This window comes from Cydia strobilella, chromosome 24, assembly GCF_947568885.1.
Source record: "Cydia strobilella chromosome 24, ilCydStro3.1, whole genome shotgun sequence".
NCBI lineage: Eukaryota > Metazoa > Arthropoda > Insecta > Lepidoptera > Tortricidae > Cydia > Cydia strobilella.
The window spans coordinates 5867187-5885990 of record NC_086064.1 but is presented as its reverse complement, the minus strand read 5'-3'; the positions used below and the strand labels follow the sequence as shown (position 1 = coordinate 5885990).

At 47.0% G+C, this 18804-nt stretch overlaps 2 protein-coding genes and 1 pseudogene across 2 annotated transcripts; all 3 read left to right on the top strand.

Annotated features, from left to right (window-relative positions):
* Positions 1 to 1165: 1165 nt before the first annotated feature.
* On the top strand, positions 1166 to 14655 carry LOC134752467 (uncharacterized; annotated as a pseudogene).
* Positions 14656 to 15521: 866 nt separating this feature from the next.
* On the top strand, positions 15522 to 15833 carry LOC134752466 (histone H4). Its single transcript, XM_063688161.1, has one exon. It carries the CDS (start codon positions 15522 to 15524, stop codon positions 15831 to 15833), a length of 312 nt encoding a protein of 103 aa, XP_063544231.1.
* A 1699-nt stretch (positions 15834 to 17532) lies between these two features.
* On the top strand, positions 17533 to 18213 carry LOC134752465 (late histone H1-like). Its single transcript, XM_063688159.1, has one exon. The coding sequence runs from the start codon at positions 17533 to 17535 to the stop codon at positions 18211 to 18213; it is 681 nt and encodes a 226-aa protein (XP_063544229.1).
* Positions 18214 to 18804: the final 591 nt, after the last annotated feature.

The following is an 18804-nucleotide window of genomic DNA, read 5'->3' as shown; positions in this document are numbered from 1 at the left end:
GTAATGGGTTTAGGTAGTTCGTATTGCGACACGACACGCTGCGAGAGTGTGGTTTGTACAACAACCAAAAAGGCCCTTTTCAGGGCCACAAATACGTTCTGAATATATAATATAAGAAGTTTCTAGATAGCCGTGCATACGGTGTCAATCGGTAGATTAATATCAATTACACACATTATCAACACGAAAGCTGTGTCAACATGTAAGGGTATTAAATAAGGAATCAACAATAATAACACATACGCTTAGTGTATGCATATATCTAATACTAGATATGTGTAACGTGAGACGTTATGGATATTAATTTAAATTTAGGTTAGGTTTTTATAAAACATAAAGTTATGTTAGGTTTCGCGGAGTTAGGTTAGGTTTTGAATGACATTATAAAAAAAAGTTAGGTTTGATCGAGTTAGGTTAGGTTAGGTTAGGTTTTGAGTGACAAAAAAAAACCTAACCTAACTTTGACCTAACTCGATCAAACCTAACTCCGCGAAACCTAACATAACCTGACATTATAAAAAAAAAGTTAGGTTTGATCGAGTTAGGTTAGGTTAGGTTAGGTTTTGAGTGACAAAAAAAAACCTAACCTAACTTTGACCTAACCTAACCTAACTCGATCAAACCTAACTCCGCGAAACCTAACATAACCTGACATTATAAAAAAAAAAGTTAGGTTTGATCGAGTTAGGTTAGGTTTTGTATGACAAAAAAAAAAAAAAAAAAAAAACCTAACCTAACTTTGACCTAACCTAACCTAACCTAACCTAACTCGATCAAACCTAACTCCGCGAAACCTAACATAACCTGACCTAACTAGATTGAACCGGCGATCGAGGCGAATTTAGATAGCGATGACTGTTATTTAAATGAAATATATGTATGTATGTATGTATGTATTTATTTTATTTATTTATTTATTAATTAATATTAATATTCAATAATATTATTGTTATTCTAATCAGAAATTTTGTGTTGGTGAGAAAGGAAGAGGGGCGAGGGGGACGTGTATGTGAATTTTATAGCCCTCTCGCTCACACGGACACTAACCCCGTCCCTTTCCGACCAGCCAGCACGTATAAATAGCGTCTCGCTGGCGAAAAATCGCTTATTCCCTCTCGTGACTCGTTAACGTAACGTACACGCACGCGTATTATTATTATTGACAATGGCCCGTACCAAGCAGACCGCTCGTAAATCCACCGGTGGTAAAGCGCCCCGCAAACAGCTCGCCACCAAGGCGGCCCGCAAGAGCGCGCCCGCCACCGGCGGCGTCAAGAAGCCCCATCGTTACAGGCCCGGCACCGTCGCCCTCCGTGAGATCCGTCGCTACCAGAAGAGCACTGAGCTTCTGATCCGCAAGCTGCCCTTCCAGCGTCTGGTGCGTGAGATCGCTCAGGACTTCAAGACCGATCTGCGCTTCCAGAGCTCTGCCGTTATGGCTCTCCAGGAGGCCAGCGAGGCTTACCTCGTCGGTCTCTTCGAGGACACCAACCTGTGCGCTATCCACGCCAAGCGTGTGACCATCATGCCCAAGGACATCCAGCTGGCTCGCAGGATCCGCGGTGAACGTGCCTAAACCACCACGTTTATACTGGCACGGAGCAACATCACAGGACGCAGTCTGCGCGAACGCATACGGTTACGTTACGCGTTTTGCGTCTGGACGTGCGAACGTGACGCTTCTGTCAGTCATATATCAAAAGGCCCTTTTCAGGGCCACACATGATTCTAAAATTCACAATTGTTTCTTTGAACAAACACTTGCGTAGATAAATCGATCACTGCATGGTCATTACAAAAAATAAATAAATAAATATATAAATTTAATTTACACATAACCAACCGTACACAAAATGTACGGAGGTATATATGAAATTTAACTACGATACACGAAATACTACTATACTGTAAGGATTATTTAAGAAAGAACTTATTTCCTATCCTATAATAATAGGAGTTAACACACTAATATATTGGAAAGTAAATTAAAATCGTCACGTGACTCTCATATTAAGCGCTATTTTAAGACATCAAATTTTATTATATCGACAAAATTATTACCACTGATTGAATGCTTACAAAAATATTAGAGGAGAAGAATCCTTCACAAGAGGATCTAATCCGTAAGCCGACCACCGTTTTTATAGTATATATTATGCCCTACGTTCAGGTATCCAAAATTTATTTAAATATCATATAATATGAAATTATTTATCAATAGGTATATATAATATTATATTTCTTTAGATATATGAAAAGTAAGTCAAATAATAATGCTCTGATATATCTTACCCCGTCCCCCTTCGCCCCGCAATAGGGTAAAACGTATAAATAGCGGCAAAATGATGGCTAGCTAGCTATTCCACTCGTGTCGACGCGCGGCGCAAGTCGTGTGTTGAGTATTCCGTTCGAGAAGTCTAATCTCTACTACAACAAGTCGCAATGACCGGTCGCGGTAAGGGAGGTAAAGGTCTGGGGAAAGGAGGAGCCAAGCGCCACAGGAAGGTGCTCCGTGATAACATCCAGGGTATCACCAAGCCCGCCATCCGTCGTCTCGCCCGCAGAGGTGGCGTCAAGCGTATCTCCGGCCTGATCTACGAGGAGACCCGCGGTGTTCTCAAGGTGTTCCTCGAGAACGTGATCCGTGACGCGGTCACCTACACCGAGCACGCCAAGAGGAAGACCGTCACCGCCATGGACGTCGTCTACGCTCTGAAGCGTCAAGGCCGCACCCTCTACGGTTTCGGAGGTTAAGCGCTGCACTGTCAGCGTCGTCGCGCGCGATATCGTGTAATATATACTAACGTGGGTATTACCGTATCGCGCAGACGCAAATACAAAAAGGCCCTTTTCAGGGCCGCAAATAATTCTATGATACGATTACGATAAAAAGTTTCTGTAGCGACACAGACGGACAAACAAACTATCAATCGATCTCTACCCATCCTATGTTATCCAAAATATCTATCTATTATAACTACTAATAGTCTAGTATCATCGTAGGTACGTACATTTATTACAATTACTTACTTACCCGGCACCGCGCAACACTTCTAACTTCTACAGCGTCCAGCTCGTAAGCATCGCTTGTGCTAAGTATCTATTGATACCGGAGGAAGCGAAACAATCCAAAATTGAACCACGAGCGGTACATACAAAAAAAATTCACCACACCAACCCGAAGAAGAAGAAGAAAATATTAATTAACTGGTAAGATATTTTTCTTTTTTACTTTACCCGCGAACCTCACCTGACCTGTGAGTGATCTGCTACTGATAACGACGACTAGTCGATGAACTGACCAATTAGATAAAGGATTCGCAAATAGTGCACAAAACAGACAGGGACACCCAACATCCCCGCACCCACTCACCTCACTTTACAAAAAAGAAAAAAAAAAAAAAAAAAAAAAAGTATATAAACACAGGTTTTAGACTTCTCGTGTTCCTATGATGATGAATACATAATATTTAGGTACTTACATATAATATATACATATCAACCTAAACAGATTTTTATGTCAAAATAATTTATATCGTTTGTTCCAATATCAACATTCAGATAATATCATACGTTAAATTATTATAAATAAATAAATACGCCGGACCAAAAACTAAATAAATCTAAACGACGACCTACACGAGACTCTTACCTACTACGATGCCCGCACGCACGCTCAGAGTGTCGCGCTGTATGATCCTCGTAGAAGAGAGTTTAACTATACGAATTATAATAATATTCATTAATACGATATCTTAATGTATAATATAACATGACATAATTATTTAAATTTAATATAAAGTACCTATCCCGTTTTACGTCGGTACCGGCAGAGAGCAAACCACTGAACGTAGGCAATGCAATCCAAGTCGCGGTACGGCTGTTTTACGACAGTGAAGACAACAAGTCAAAATAACATTATAAATATAATTTTCTAATGTTGTTATTGTGTCACATCTATCTATGGTATCTTCGAATTTAACTGGAGGACACATAATAGTTATAGATGTGATTTTAATTAAGAAAAATCACTTTTTAAACTGACCCGAGGTGTCCGCAACCTATAATACCAAAAGTAAAGTTCTCCCATTCGTTTATCGGCGTTCCAAATCCTAAAACTTCTATTAAAATACGTATATCAATTCATAAAGAATGTATATGTGCAATTTTATTATAATCATTATAATATAATTCACTATAAATTTAGTTTAATCATAAACGAGTAAGTGAAAACTTGGAAGTGTTATTACGAGAAAACGTCCCGCGACATAAGGGTCTGCGTTACGGTTAAGCCGGAGTATATATAAAAAGTGGCGCCCCCAATAAGCCGTGTTTAGTACTCGCCAGCGCAGCGCTCCGCTTACACGCGTCCGCTGTATTCTCTTTGCGCAGTTTGTGCGATTTACTAGTTTACTTTAATTATATTTACTTACTTGACGATTAATAAATAAATATGGCCGACACCGCAGTTGCTGCCGACGCTCCCGCCCCGGCGACGCCCGCGAAGAAGCCTAAGGCGTCCGCCTCCGCTGGCGCTAAGAAGCCTAAGGCGAAACCCACCCACCCTAAGACGTCCGAGATGGTTAACAGCGCCATCAAGGAGTTGAAGGAGAGAAGCGGTTCGTCCCTGCAGGCTATCAAGAAGTACATCGCCGCCCAGTACAAGGTCGACGCCGAGAAGCTGGCCCCTTTCATCAGAAAATATCTGAAGAGCGCAGTCGAATCCGGCGCACTCATTCAGACCAAAGGCAAGGGCGCGTCCGGCTCCTTCAAACTGGAGTCGAAGTCATCATCGGCCGGCAAGAAGCCCGCCGCGGCCAAGAAATCTAGCGCCGCTAAATCTTCAGCCGCCGCTAAGAAGCCCGCCGCGGCTAAGCCCGCTAAGGCGAAGAAGGCCGCTGCGTCCCCGGCCAAGCCTAAGGCCGCCACGAAGGACAAGAAGGCCGCCGCCGCCAAGAAGAAGCCCGCCGCGAAGAAACCTTCCACCCCCGCCAAGGGCAAGAGCGCCGCCGCGCCTAAGGCCAAGAAGACCGCGAAGCCGCCGACCAAGAAGCCTAAAGCTCCCAAGCCCAAGAAGGCCGCGGCCGCTCCCAAAGCGAAGCCCGCCGCCAAGAAGGCTGCCTCGAAGAAGTAAGAAGACTGCGCCACATTGTCGTCGTCGTACTTACATCGGCCGTGATGGTGGAGGATATGTCGATTGTCGTCGCTATATATCGTATATACGACGACGTGTCGCCTGTTCACACGCCTCTCGTCATACGCCTGTGCGCGTTAAACGCACATCAAAAAGCCCTTTTCAGGGCTAACAAATTTATTCAAAGGTTCATATCGCCTCTGTTTCATTGCAATAAGCACAACACACATACACGAGTCGATCGATCGCAATCAATATTAGAATAAAGGTATATAAAATAAAATAAAATAAAATAAAATAAAAGTCAATCTCAAATCGAGTCTTATGGCAAAAGTCTCAAGATTATTGATGATATTGATGAGATCTCACTGATAAGACTGATTAGGTTAGGTTTTCATGAATACTTACACAGAATATTTTCTTATCGATGGTGAATGATAAATATAACTGTATTATTTGAAGTCTTACATTTACAACAACAACAACAACTACATAAATATAAGTATATAATTTACGGAATATTTTGTTAATTGTGTTATTTTTATTAGTTAGTTATACTTTGATGTATAAATTGAAATGTTTTTATTTTATATTTCTAATTTGCGCTCTTGCACGCGACTCGTTGATTGGTCGATCGGGCTCGTGTTATGTCGGCTCGTTGTATCCCCACTATCAGCGTACACCGTGAACGTATAAAATAAAGGCAACTACTAAAAAAAAGCGTATACACTCGCAAGCAAGCAATCGTGCTCTCGTTTCGTGTGTGTGTAAACTAAACTTAAATCTCTCTTTAAACATGTCTGGACGCGGTAAAGGTGGCAAGGTTAAGGGAAAGGCAAAGTCCCGTTCTAACCGTGCCGGACTTCAGTTCCCCGTCGGTCGTATCCACAGGCTTCTACGCAAGGGCAACTACGCCGAGCGCGTCGGTGCCGGTGCCCCGGTGTACCTAGCCGCCGTCATGGAGTACCTGGCCGCTGAGGTTCTCGAGTTGGCAGGCAACGCCGCTCGCGACAACAAGAAGACCAGGATCATCCCTAGGCATCTCCAGCTGGCGATCCGCAACGACGAGGAGTTGAACAAGCTCCTCTCCGGTGTGACCATCGCCCAGGGTGGTGTGCTGCCTAACATTCAGGCCGTGCTCCTGCCCAAGAAGACCGAGAAGAAGGCTTAAGTGTACTCACTTCTCATCAGGCTACATCTATAGCGGTAACACCCGGCGATTGGTGAATGTGGCCTCTGTTATATTCCCGCCCGAGTGACCGTTACAAAAGGCCCTTTTCAGGGCCACAATATGATTCTGTGATAACGTTGTAAGTTTCATGGCATAACGCATACGTGTACGATGTCATTCGATCGATCAATATAATTATATCATATACATATATATGAACGATGAATATCGATTAATTATAATATAATTACGGTAAGTAGATAATTCTGAATTCTAATGAGATTATTTTTCTGATTGCAAAACACATCACTACACACGTCTCTAAATGAGAGACTTGAGACTTCGTCGTCAAGAAGTATAATAAATAAACGACAAATAAAGGTAATGTGATGGCTCAGAGCTATTACTTGCTCATCTACAGCAGTCTGTCACTGTAACAACAACAACAATAGTAAATAAACATAAAGCTATACATTTAATTAATATAATTGTTATCCGCCTACGGTTTTGAACAAAACTGATGATGGTATAATCGATGGTACGGCATATGATGTTCATAATTTTTTTTTTTTTTTTTTTTTTGATATATTTTATAATCAAAATAATAATACCTATATGTAAGTAATATCAATACGCGCTTGCTCTCACTCCCCACCATGCCGACCGACGATACTAATGATGCACGAACGCTATTGGTCGAGATACCGCGAGCGCGACGCTCGATCTTTAATCCCCTATTTACCGTTCTCCGCTTTAACAAAATGAGCGCAACAACGACAAAATTTTTACATAGTCGCAACTGTGACGTTGACGGGAACGCACGCGCTTGAGCTCGCTCTCGAGACTTACGCACCCTACCCAACTCACTAGTTGTCGTGTGTTAACGCCAGTGTTGTGCAAGTACATAATAAATAATAATAAAGGCGATTTATTATTATTTATTATTTTAAATTCAGTGGCCCCCAGTGTTGAAAAGACCTCGCTGAGATCGTTTGCTGGTGGAAACCTAACGGTGCCAACTAAAGCCACCAGGCGCTAGCGGGGCCGTTTGTCGGTGGTGCCACAAACGGGGTTTACAAGCCCAGTCTCAACCCACTGCCATCTGTATTTTATCTTGTGCTCACGCCTGTGTTAATTACAGGTCAACACGCCGACACCGCACACACACGCCACAGCCATGGGCATCTATAGGACGCCTACCAAGGAGACGAAGGCCACATCGGAGGAGGACTCGGCCGCGGCAGCGGCCTCGACGGGGGTGATGCGACCTCAGGCCAACGACCAGCTCACGCCAACCCCTTCTCCGGACGTAACGGAGTGCACAAAGCCAAGGCGCTTACCAGCTTGTGGGAGCTACACGGGGTCTTCGGCGTCAAGTGACTCGGAAGAGGACCTTGACTTCGAGGACTCCGTGGAGGGCTCCGACGAAGGCTTGGGCGCTGAGGCCAGATGCACCTCCGGAACGCCCGGGGACGGGGAGGCGGAGCAGTCAGCGACCAAACAGGTCCCAACACGTTGTGACTTGTCACGCGATGACTCATCACCGCTTGACTTGTCACCACGTGGTAGTAATGCATTACGCGCCGAGAGTCCGCTGCCGCCGCCGCAGCCGGCCGGCAACCTCATCACGCCGGCCAACTCACCGCATCGCCGCCAACAGTCACCTTGCCGCCCTCAGCCCGGCCTCGAGATGACCGGGGCCTCCTGGATGGCGATATTCGAGAAACTCGACAGAGTAGCTCGGGGATCGCTAGACAGTTGCACCCTCGGCCCGCTCGAGGCGGCGCTACTCTCAACCCTGTTGACGCACTCTAGGGCGCGCCAACAGAAGAGGCGACGGGACGAGGACAGCCCGCCGGCACAGGAGGAAAAGCGGGAATGTAACCGCATCACTCCTGTGGCGCGCGGGCCTACTCAACCCGCCGTCTGCCCACAGGTCTCGCAGCCGATGGACACAATGGAGCCAGCTACACCCGCCGCCGGAGGCTCACAACAGCCACCGCCACGCAAAGTGCTATTACCCACGCCGGTAGTAAGCGCCAACGCGTACGCGGAAGCGGCCAAATCGCCACCTAAAACCGCCACTTCTTTGCCCACAGACACCGCAACCAGCAAGAAGAAGAAGCAGCAGGCGCCGCCCCTGACCAAGAAGGCCAAACCGCCCCAGATCCTGGCCGAGGTCCTCCCAGACCCGGCCCACCACCTGAGGGCCATCAACAAGCGTCTCGGTTTTGAGGCCAAAACCGAGAACGTCGAACCGACCGGGGTACGGTTCTATCCCAGGACCGGGGAGGAATACCGAGTGGTATTCTCCTACCTCAGCAGCGAGCAGGCCCTCGACCCGAGGATCCAGTTCGTCAAGCATCCGGAGAAGTCGACCCTACCAATGAAGGCTGCAATCCGCGGCCTACCGTCAAGCATGACGGTGCAGGACGTGAAGGACGCGTGCGAAACAGAGGGGTATACTGTATCACATGCACGCTTAATCTCCACAGGCAGAGGACGAGGAGGCACCATCTTCTTCGTCCAGCTCGACGGCACGGAGCGAGAAAACCCTGGTTTTCTGGACCTCACAAGCATCGCGAACATCAACACCAAGGTTCGTGTCGAACCTTGGAGAGGTAAACCCGGGCCACCGCAATGTTATCGGTGCCAGGGCTTTAGGCACTCTTCACAGGGATGCCATCGACCGGTGCGATGCGTGAAATGCGCCCTGCCGCACTTGTCACACCAGTGCACGCGACCGAGAGAGGAGCCAGCAACGTGCGCAAATTGCTACAAAGACCACCCGGGCAATCACAAGCAATGTGAGACATATTTACAGGAGCTGCGCAACTGGCGAGGGGGCACCCGCTCCTACTCACGCCGCCCGCCAACCCGCCGCCCGCAACGAGGCCCGGACACTAGGGCCTCGGACACGCCTAACCTGGTGGAGGAGTCTTCCACAGGCTCCCTAATGGCACCCGCCAACCTGCCGAGGCAACGCCAGCCCGGGCAACGCAGACTGCCGCAGCCACAACACAAACCGCAGAGGATGTCGCAAGCAGAGATCGACACCACAGCGTTGCGCAGGGACATAGTTGCCGCGGTGCAAACCGCGGTAACTGCGTCCCTGAAACCAACGCTAGACGAGGTAGTGTTAGCTATTAAGTCTCTGTCTAGGCCTGACCAAACTCAGGCCTAGCTCACCCCAGCAATAACGCAAGTTATTCGCCAGCTACACTCTTTTACGGCCTAAAAGAGAAAGATTTAAGGGTAGTATATTGGAACGCGCAGACATTAAGCGGTAAACTTAATGATCTGCGCACTTTTCTCCACAGCCAAGACGTCGACATCATGCTGATTTGCGAGACAAAGTTGAAAGCGTCCAACACGCTTTCAGCCAGTGGGTACATCGTGTACCGCCTCGACCAGGCAAACCCGGAAACCGGGTACGCTTACCGAGGCCTAGCAGTCATTGTCAAGAGGACAATCATCCACCAAATGGTGGACATCGACCAGCCAGCCTCACTATCCGCACTGGGGATAGATATCAAACTACAAAGGCATAATCTGCGCTTGTTTGCTATCTACAGGCCCTGCGGACACTGCCGACCGGCAGAGATGCGCGCCGACCTCAAACGACTACTGGTGGACTCCCCCGTGCCGACCATCCTGGCCGGGGACTTCAACGCCGAGCATTCCGCTTGGAACTCCTCCGCGCACTCCCAAGCGGGAAACGTTATCTACCAGATCGTGGAGGACCTCGATCTGGTAGTGGGAGGGCCCTACGAGCCCACTCACTATCACGGCTCAGACGTGTACAACAGGGGCACCACCATCGACTTTGCGATCTCTCGCGGAGTCGATACACTCATGAGGCACCAGGTATTTTACGATCTCACATCCGACCATAGGCCGGTGCTCCTGACCATCGCAGACCAACCGACGACGAGACTCAACAGAGGACCCGGACGCCGCTACGACTGGACGGCTTTCACAGAAGCCATGGTAAATTCTCCCCGTACAGGTCCCATATCGACCGCAGAAGAGGTCGATGCAGCAGCAGCCACAATCACCGGAGACATCAAGGCGGCCCTAGCCGAGGCCACCCACATCATCCCGCCCACAGACCGGCGCAAACCGCTCCCGAGGCCGCTTCAAGCGCTTTTGGAGAAAAAGCGCTGGTACAGGAAACAGTGGCAAAGGACTAGGGCTCAGTCGGTCAAGACCGAGCTCAATCGTCTGGAGCGATTGTTAAAGGATAAACTCAGCGAGCACAGAGCTGCAAGCTGGGAAGCGCACATCGATAGCCTAACCGATCACGTTCCTTCCATCCACAGGTTATGCAGACAACTCAGCTCGAAACCCGAGCCGATACACCCACTAGAGGACGACACCGACGGAATCCTGAAATACGCAGCCAAGGACAGAGCGGAAATACTCGCTCGCAGCCTTGAGCAGCAATTCAGGCCCTTCCCCGACACAGACCCGCAACACACAGCGGACATCGTACAGCACGTCCGAGACTATCTCAACGTGCCGGTCGAAACCCACGATGATCCAATCTACTTTTCTCCTTCACAGGTCAAGGCGACTATCAGGCACCACTGCAATCCGAAGAAGGCACCGGGCCCCGACGAGATCCCGAACATGGCGCTCCGCCAACTGCCGCTAAACACCTTAGCGGCAGTGGCGCGCCTGTTCAACGGGATCTTGCGGTCGGGGCACTTTCCCACCGTCTGGAAGACGGGACGGGTCATCGTCCTTCCCAAACCCGGGAAGGACAGAAGAAAGCCGGAGAGCTACCGGCCTATCACGTTGCTATGCAACTTATCAAAGGTATTCGAGAGGTTGCTGCTCCGGCACCTCTCGCCACACATCCAACCCAGGCCGGAGCAATTTGGTTTCAGGTCTCAACACTCCACCACGTTGCAGCTCACCCGTGTCCTACACCACATGGGCATGGCGCTCAACAAAAAGGAGTACACAGTCGCTGTCCTCCTAGACATGGAGAAAGCTTTTGACCGAGTCTGGCACGAAGGTCTAATATACAAACTTTCTCTGTCCACAGCACCCCGCCGCATCGTGAGAATCATCGCATCATTCCTAGCAGACCGACGCTTCCACGTACAAGTGGAAGGCACGGTGTCGCAGGACCGCCCAATACAGGCAGGAGTCCCCCAGGGGAGCTGCCTATCGCCCTCGTGCTATGCGCGCTACACCGACGACATACCAGTCGTAGGACAAGCGCAACTAGCCCTCTTTGCTGACGACGCCGCTTACTATGCTTCATCTTTTCAGATGCCGCATGCAGTCTCCAAGATCCAGCCGACGCTCGACGCCCTTCCTGACTGGCTCTCCAAATGGAGGCTATCAGTCAATGTGGGCAAAACGCAAGCGCTCATCACAGGGCAAGCGCGAGACTTGCCCGCACCTCCTTCTCTTTTAGGACAACCGCTCACGTGGTCACCCACAGTGAAATATCTGGGGGTGACCATAGACAGGCGGCTCACCATGCAGAAACACACGGCGGAGACAATCAGACGAGCGAAAACCGCTCGAATGAACCTCCGCCCGGTTTTCTGCAGCAAGCTCCCTGTACGGACCAAAGTCGGACTGTACAAAGCTTACGTCCGCTCTCGACTAACCTACGCTACACCAGCCTGGTATTCTTTCTGTTCCAGGTACAACAAGCAGAGGATGAGGAGCCAGGAGACACTCTCGCTACGGACCATCGTCGCAGCAACCCGATTCGTCAGCAACGCAGCCATCGCCGAGTACCTGAAGTGGCGCAGCCTGGACGAGTTCATCGAGCGTCTCGCGCGGGTCATGTATGACCGCGCGGACAACTGCAGCCACGACCATCTACGAGGGATCGCGCCACACTACACACGACCACCGGACCTACACGGGGCTCGGCATCTCCCCCGAGCCCTCCTACACAACGACGACGACGACAACAACGAAGAAGAGGAAGAAGAAGACGTCGTCGACGACACAACAACACCACACACACTCGGATGACACCTACGAAGCACACGCCAGCCTAAACTGCCGGTCGCCTTCACTGCGGCCCCGAAACCTGGCCCCGCTCAAACGGTATCACCAGGCTAGGGGTTGCGGGGTTGGATAACGGCCGGTAGCGATAAAGCTGGCCCACACCGGATCGCGCAGCCGTCCAAAAATCGACGGTGGAAGACCGCCCCACGAAGATGGGGCGCGAAAATTAGATTCAGTCTCCGCAACAGGGATGTTGAAGAGACCCCTCACACCCTCCCAAAAGGGTATCGAGATGACATACACACACACAAAATTTTTATTCCCAGTTCGGCTATCGTACTGTAAGCATCTAACTATATCACAATGCCACCCAAGACTAGCGGTAAGGCCGCCAAGAAATCCGGCAAGGCCCAGAAGAACATCTCCAAGTCGGACTCGAAGAAAAAGAAGAAGCATAAGCGCAAGGAGAGCTACGCCATTTACATCTACAAGGTGCTCAAGCAGGTCCACCCCGACACCGGTATCTCCAGCAAGGCCATGTCGATCATGAACTCTTTCGTGAACGACATCTTCGAGCGCATCGCCGCCGAGGCCTCCCGCCTCGCTCACTACAACAAGAGGTCCACCATCACCAGCAGGGAGGTGCAGACATCCGTGAGGCTCTTGCTGCCCGGTGAGCTCGCCAAGCACGCCGTCAGTGAAGGCACCAAGGCCGTCACCAAGTACACCAGCTCCAAGTAAGCGCGTCCGTCGTTCCTCGTATGCTATCTGTCTTCTCAATACACTTTTAGTGTAATGGGTTTAGGTAGTTCGTATTGCGACACGACACGCTGCGAGAGTGTGGTTTGTACAACAACCAAAAAGGCCCTTTTCAGGGCCACAAATACGTTCTGAATATATAATATAAGAAGTTTCTAGATAGCCGTGCATACGGTGTCAATCGGTAGATTAATATCAATTACACACATTATCAACACGAAAGCTGTGTCAACATGTAAGGGTATTAAATAAGGAATCAACAATAATAACACATACGCTTAGTGTATGCATATATCTAATACTAGATATGTGTAACGTGAGACGTTATGGATATTAATTTAAATTTAGGTTAGGTTTTTATAAAACATAAAGTTATGTTAGGTTTCGCGGAGTTAGGTTAGGTTTTGAATGACATTATAAAAAAAAGTTAGGTTTGATCGAGTTAGGTTAGGTTAGGTTAGGTTTTGAGTGACAAAAAAAAACCTAACCTAACTTTGACCTAACTCGATCAAACCTAACTCCGCGAAACCTAACATAACCTGACATTATAAAAAAAAAGTTAGGTTTGATCGAGTTAGGTTAGGTTAGGTTAGGTTTTGAGTGACAAAAAAAAACCTAACCTAACTTTGACCTAACCTAACCTAACTCGATCAAACCTAACTCCGCGAAACCTAACATAACCTGACATTATAAAAAAAAAAGTTAGGTTTGATCGAGTTAGGTTAGGTTTTGTATGACAAAAAAAAAAAAAAAAAAAAAACCTAACCTAACTTTGACCTAACCTAACCTAACCTAACCTAACTCGATCAAACCTAACTCCGCGAAACCTAACATAACCTGACCTAACTAGATTGAACCGGCGATCGAGGCGAATTTAGATAGCGATGACTGTTATTTAAATGAAATATATGTATGTATGTATGTATGTATTTATTTTATTTATTTATTTATTAATTAATATTAATATTCAATAATATTATTGTTATTCTAATCAGAAATTTTGTGTTGGTGAGAAAGGAAGAGGGGCGAGGGGGACGTGTATGTGAATTTTATAGCCCTCTCGCTCACACGGACACTAACCCCGTCCCTTTCCGACCAGCCAGCACGTATAAATAGCGTCTCGCTGGCGAAAAATCGCTTATTCCCTCTCGTGACTCGTTAACGTAACGTACACGCACGCGTATTATTATTATTGACAATGGCCCGTACCAAGCAGACCGCTCGTAAATCCACCGGTGGTAAAGCGCCCCGCAAACAGCTCGCCACCAAGGCGGCCCGCAAGAGCGCGCCCGCCACCGGCGGCGTCAAGAAGCCCCATCGTTACAGGCCCGGCACCGTCGCCCTCCGTGAGATCCGTCGCTACCAGAAGAGCACTGAGCTTCTGATCCGCAAGCTGCCCTTCCAGCGTCTGGTGCGTGAGATCGCTCAGGACTTCAAGACCGATCTGCGCTTCCAGAGCTCTGCCGTTATGGCTCTCCAGGAGGCCAGCGAGGCTTACCTCGTCGGTCTCTTCGAGGACACCAACCTGTGCGCTATCCACGCCAAGCGTGTGACCATCATGCCCAAGGACATCCAGCTGGCTCGCAGGATCCGCGGTGAACGTGCCTAAACCACCACGTTTATACTGGCACGGAGCAACATCACAGGACGCAGTCTGCGCGAACGCATACGGTTACGTTACGCGTTTTGCGTCTGGACGTGCGAACGTGACGCTTCTGTCAGTCATATATCAAAAGGCCCTTTTCAGGGCCACACATGATTCTAAAATTCACAATTGTTTCTTTGAACAAACACTTGCGTAGATAAATCGATCACTGCATGGTCATTACAAAAAATAAATAAATAAATATATAAATTTAATTTACACATAACCAACCGTACACAAAATGTACGGAGGTATATATGAAATTTAACTACGATACACGAAATACTACTATACTGTAAGGATTATTTAAGAAAGAACTTATTTCCTATCCTATAATAATAGGAGTTAACACACTAATATATTGGAAAGTAAATTAAAATCGTCACGTGACTCTCATATTAAGCGCTATTTTAAGACATCAAATTTTATTATATCGACAAAATTATTACCACTGATTGAATGCTTACAAAAATATTAGAGGAGAAGAATCCTTCACAAGAGGATCTAATCCGTAAGCCGACCACCGTTTTTATAGTATATATTATGCCCTACGTTCAGGTATCCAAAATTTATTTAAATATCATATAATATGAAATTATTTATCAATAGGTATATATAATATTATATTTCTTTAGATATATGAAAAGTAAGTCAAATAATAATGCTCTGATATATCTTACCCCGTCCCCCTTCGCCCCGCAATAGGGTAAAACGTATAAATAGCGGCAAAATGATGGCTAGCTAGCTATTCCACTCGTGTCGACGCGCGGCGCAAGTCGTGTGTTGAGTATTCCGTTCGAGAAGTCTAATCTCTACTACAACAAGTCGCAATGACCGGTCGCGGTAAGGGAGGTAAAGGTCTGGGGAAAGGAGGAGCCAAGCGCCACAGGAAGGTGCTCCGTGATAACATCCAGGGTATCACCAAGCCCGCCATCCGTCGTCTCGCCCGCAGAGGTGGCGTCAAGCGTATCTCCGGCCTGATCTACGAGGAGACCCGCGGTGTTCTCAAGGTGTTCCTCGAGAACGTGATCCGTGACGCGGTCACCTACACCGAGCACGCCAAGAGGAAGACCGTCACCGCCATGGACGTCGTCTACGCTCTGAAGCGTCAAGGCCGCACCCTCTACGGTTTCGGAGGTTAAGCGCTGCACTGTCAGCGTCGTCGCGCGCGATATCGTGTAATATATACTAACGTGGGTATTACCGTATCGCGCAGACGCAAATACAAAAAGGCCCTTTTCAGGGCCGCAAATAATTCTATGATACGATTACGATAAAAAGTTTCTGTAGCGACACAGACGGACAAACAAACTATCAATCGATCTCTACCCATCCTATGTTATCCAAAATATCTATCTATTATAACTACTAATAGTCTAGTATCATCGTAGGTACGTACATTTATTACAATTACTTACTTACCCGGCACCGCGCAACACTTCTAACTTCTACAGCGTCCAGCTCGTAAGCATCGCTTGTGCTAAGTATCTATTGATACCGGAGGAAGCGAAACAATCCAAAATTGAACCACGAGCGGTACATACAAAAAAAATTCACCACACCAACCCGAAGAAGAAGAAGAAAATATTAATTAACTGGTAAGATATTTTTCTTTTTTACTTTACCCGCGAACCTCACCTGACCTGTGAGTGATCTGCTACTGATAACGACGACTAGTCGATGAACTGACCAATTAGATAAAGGATTCGCAAATAGTGCACAAAACAGACAGGGACACCCAACATCCCCGCACCCACTCACCTCACTTTACAAAAAAGAAAAAAAAAAAAAAAAAAAAAAAGTATATAAACACAGGTTTTAGACTTCTCGTGTTCCTATGATGATGAATACATAATATTTAGGTACTTACATATAATATATACATATCAACCTAAACAGATTTTTATGTCAAAATAATTTATATCGTTTGTTCCAATATCAACATTCAGATAATATCATACGTTAAATTATTATAAATAAATAAATACGCCGGACCAAAAACTAAATAAATCTAAACGACGACCTACACGAGACTCTTACCTACTACGATGCCCGCACGCACGCTCAGAGTGTCGCGCTGTATGATCCTCGTAGAAGAGAGTTTAACTATACGAATTATAATAATATTCATTAATACGATATCTTAATGTATAATATAACATGACATAATTATTTAAATTTAATATAAAGTACCTATCCCGTTTTACGTCGGTACCGGCAGAGAGCAAACCACTGAACGTAGGCAATGCAATCCAAGTCGCGGTACGGCTGTTTTACGACAGTGAAGACAACAAGTCAAAATAACATTATAAATATAATTTTCTAATGTTGTTATTGTGTCACATCTATCTATGGTATCTTCGAATTTAACTGGAGGACACATAATAGTTATAGATGTGATTTTAATTAAGAAAAATCACTTTTTAAACTGACCCGAGGTGTCCGCAACCTATAATACCAAAAGTAAAGTTCTCCCATTCGTTTATCGGCGTTCCAAATCCTAAAACTTCTATTAAAATACGTATATCAATTCATAAAGAATGTATATGTGCAATTTTATTATAATCATTATAATATAATTCACTATAAATTTAGTTTAATCATAAACGAGTAAGTGAAAACTTGGAAGTGTTATTACGAGAAAACGTCCCGCGACATAAGGGTCTGCGTTACGGTTAAGCCGGAGTATATATAAAAAGTGGCGCCCCCAATAAGCCGTGTTTAGTACTCGCCAGCGCAGCGCTCCGCTTACACGCGTCCGCTGTATTCTCTTTGCGCAGTTTGTGCGATTTACTAGTTTACTTTAATTATATTTACTTACTTGACGATTAATAAATAAATATGGCCGACACCGCAGTTGCTGCCGACGCTCCCGCCCCGGCGACGCCCGCGAAGAAGCCTAAGGCGTCCGCCTCCGCTGGCGCTAAGAAGCCTAAGGCGAAACCCACCCACCCTAAGACGTCCGAGATGGTTAACAGCGCCATCAAGGAGTTGAAGGAGAGAAGCGGTTCGTCCCTGCAGGCTATCAAGAAGTACATCGCCGCCCAGTACAAGGTCGACGCCGAGAAGCTGGCCCCTTTCATCAGAAAATATCTGAAGAGCGCAGTCGAATCCGGCGCACTCATTCAGACCAAAGGCAAGGGCGCGTCCGGCTCCTTCAAACTGGAGTCGAAGTCATCATCGGCCGGCAAGAAGCCCGCCGCGGCCAAGAAATCTAGCGCCGCTAAATCTTCAGCCGCCGCTAAGAAGCCCGCCGCGGCTAAGCCCGCTAAGGCGAAGAAGGCCGCTGCGTCCCCGGCCAAGCCTAAGGCCGCCACGAAGGACAAGAAGGCCGCCGCCGCCAAGAAGAAGCCCGCCGCGAAGAAACCTTCCACCCCCGCCAAGGGCAAGAGCGCCGCCGCGCCTAAGGCCAAGAAGACCGCGAAGCCGCCGACCAAGAAGCCTAAAGCTCCCAAGCCCAAGAAGGCCGCGGCCGCTCCCAAAGCGAAGCCCGCCGCCAAGAAGGCTGCCTCGAAGAAGTAAGAAGACTGCGCCACATTGTCGTCGTCGTACTTACATCGGCCGTGATGGTGGAGGATATGTCGATTGTCGTCGCTATATATCGTATATACGACGACGTGTCGCCTGTTCACACGCCTCTCGTCATACGCCTGTGCGCGTTAAACGCACATCAAAAAGCCCTTTTCAGGGCTAACAAATTTATTCAAAGGTTCATATCGCCTCTGTTTCATTGCAATAAGCACAACACACATACACGAGTCGATCGATCGCAATCAATATTAGAATAAAGGTATATAAAATAAAATAAAATAAAATAAAATAAAAGTCAATCTCAAATCGAGTCTTATGGCAAAAGTCTCAAGATTATTGATGATATTGATGAGATCTCACTGATAAGACTGATTAGGTTAGGTTTTCATGAATACTTACACAGAATATTTTCTTATCGATGGTGAATGATAAATATAACTGTATTATTTGAAGTCTTACATTTACAACAACAACAACAACTACATAAATATAAGTATATAATTTACGGAATATTTTGTTAATTGTGTTATTTTTATTAGTTAGTTATACTTTGATGTATAAATTGAAATGTTTTTATTTTAT

Coding starts and splice junctions, on each gene's coding strand:
- LOC134752466 (XM_063688161.1), top strand. CDS start 15,522: ATGACCGGTCGCGGTAAGGGAGGTAAAGGTCTGGGGAAAGGAGGAGCC.
- LOC134752465 (XM_063688159.1), top strand. CDS start 17,533: ATGGCCGACACCGCAGTTGCTGCCGACGCTCCCGCCCCGGCGACGCCC.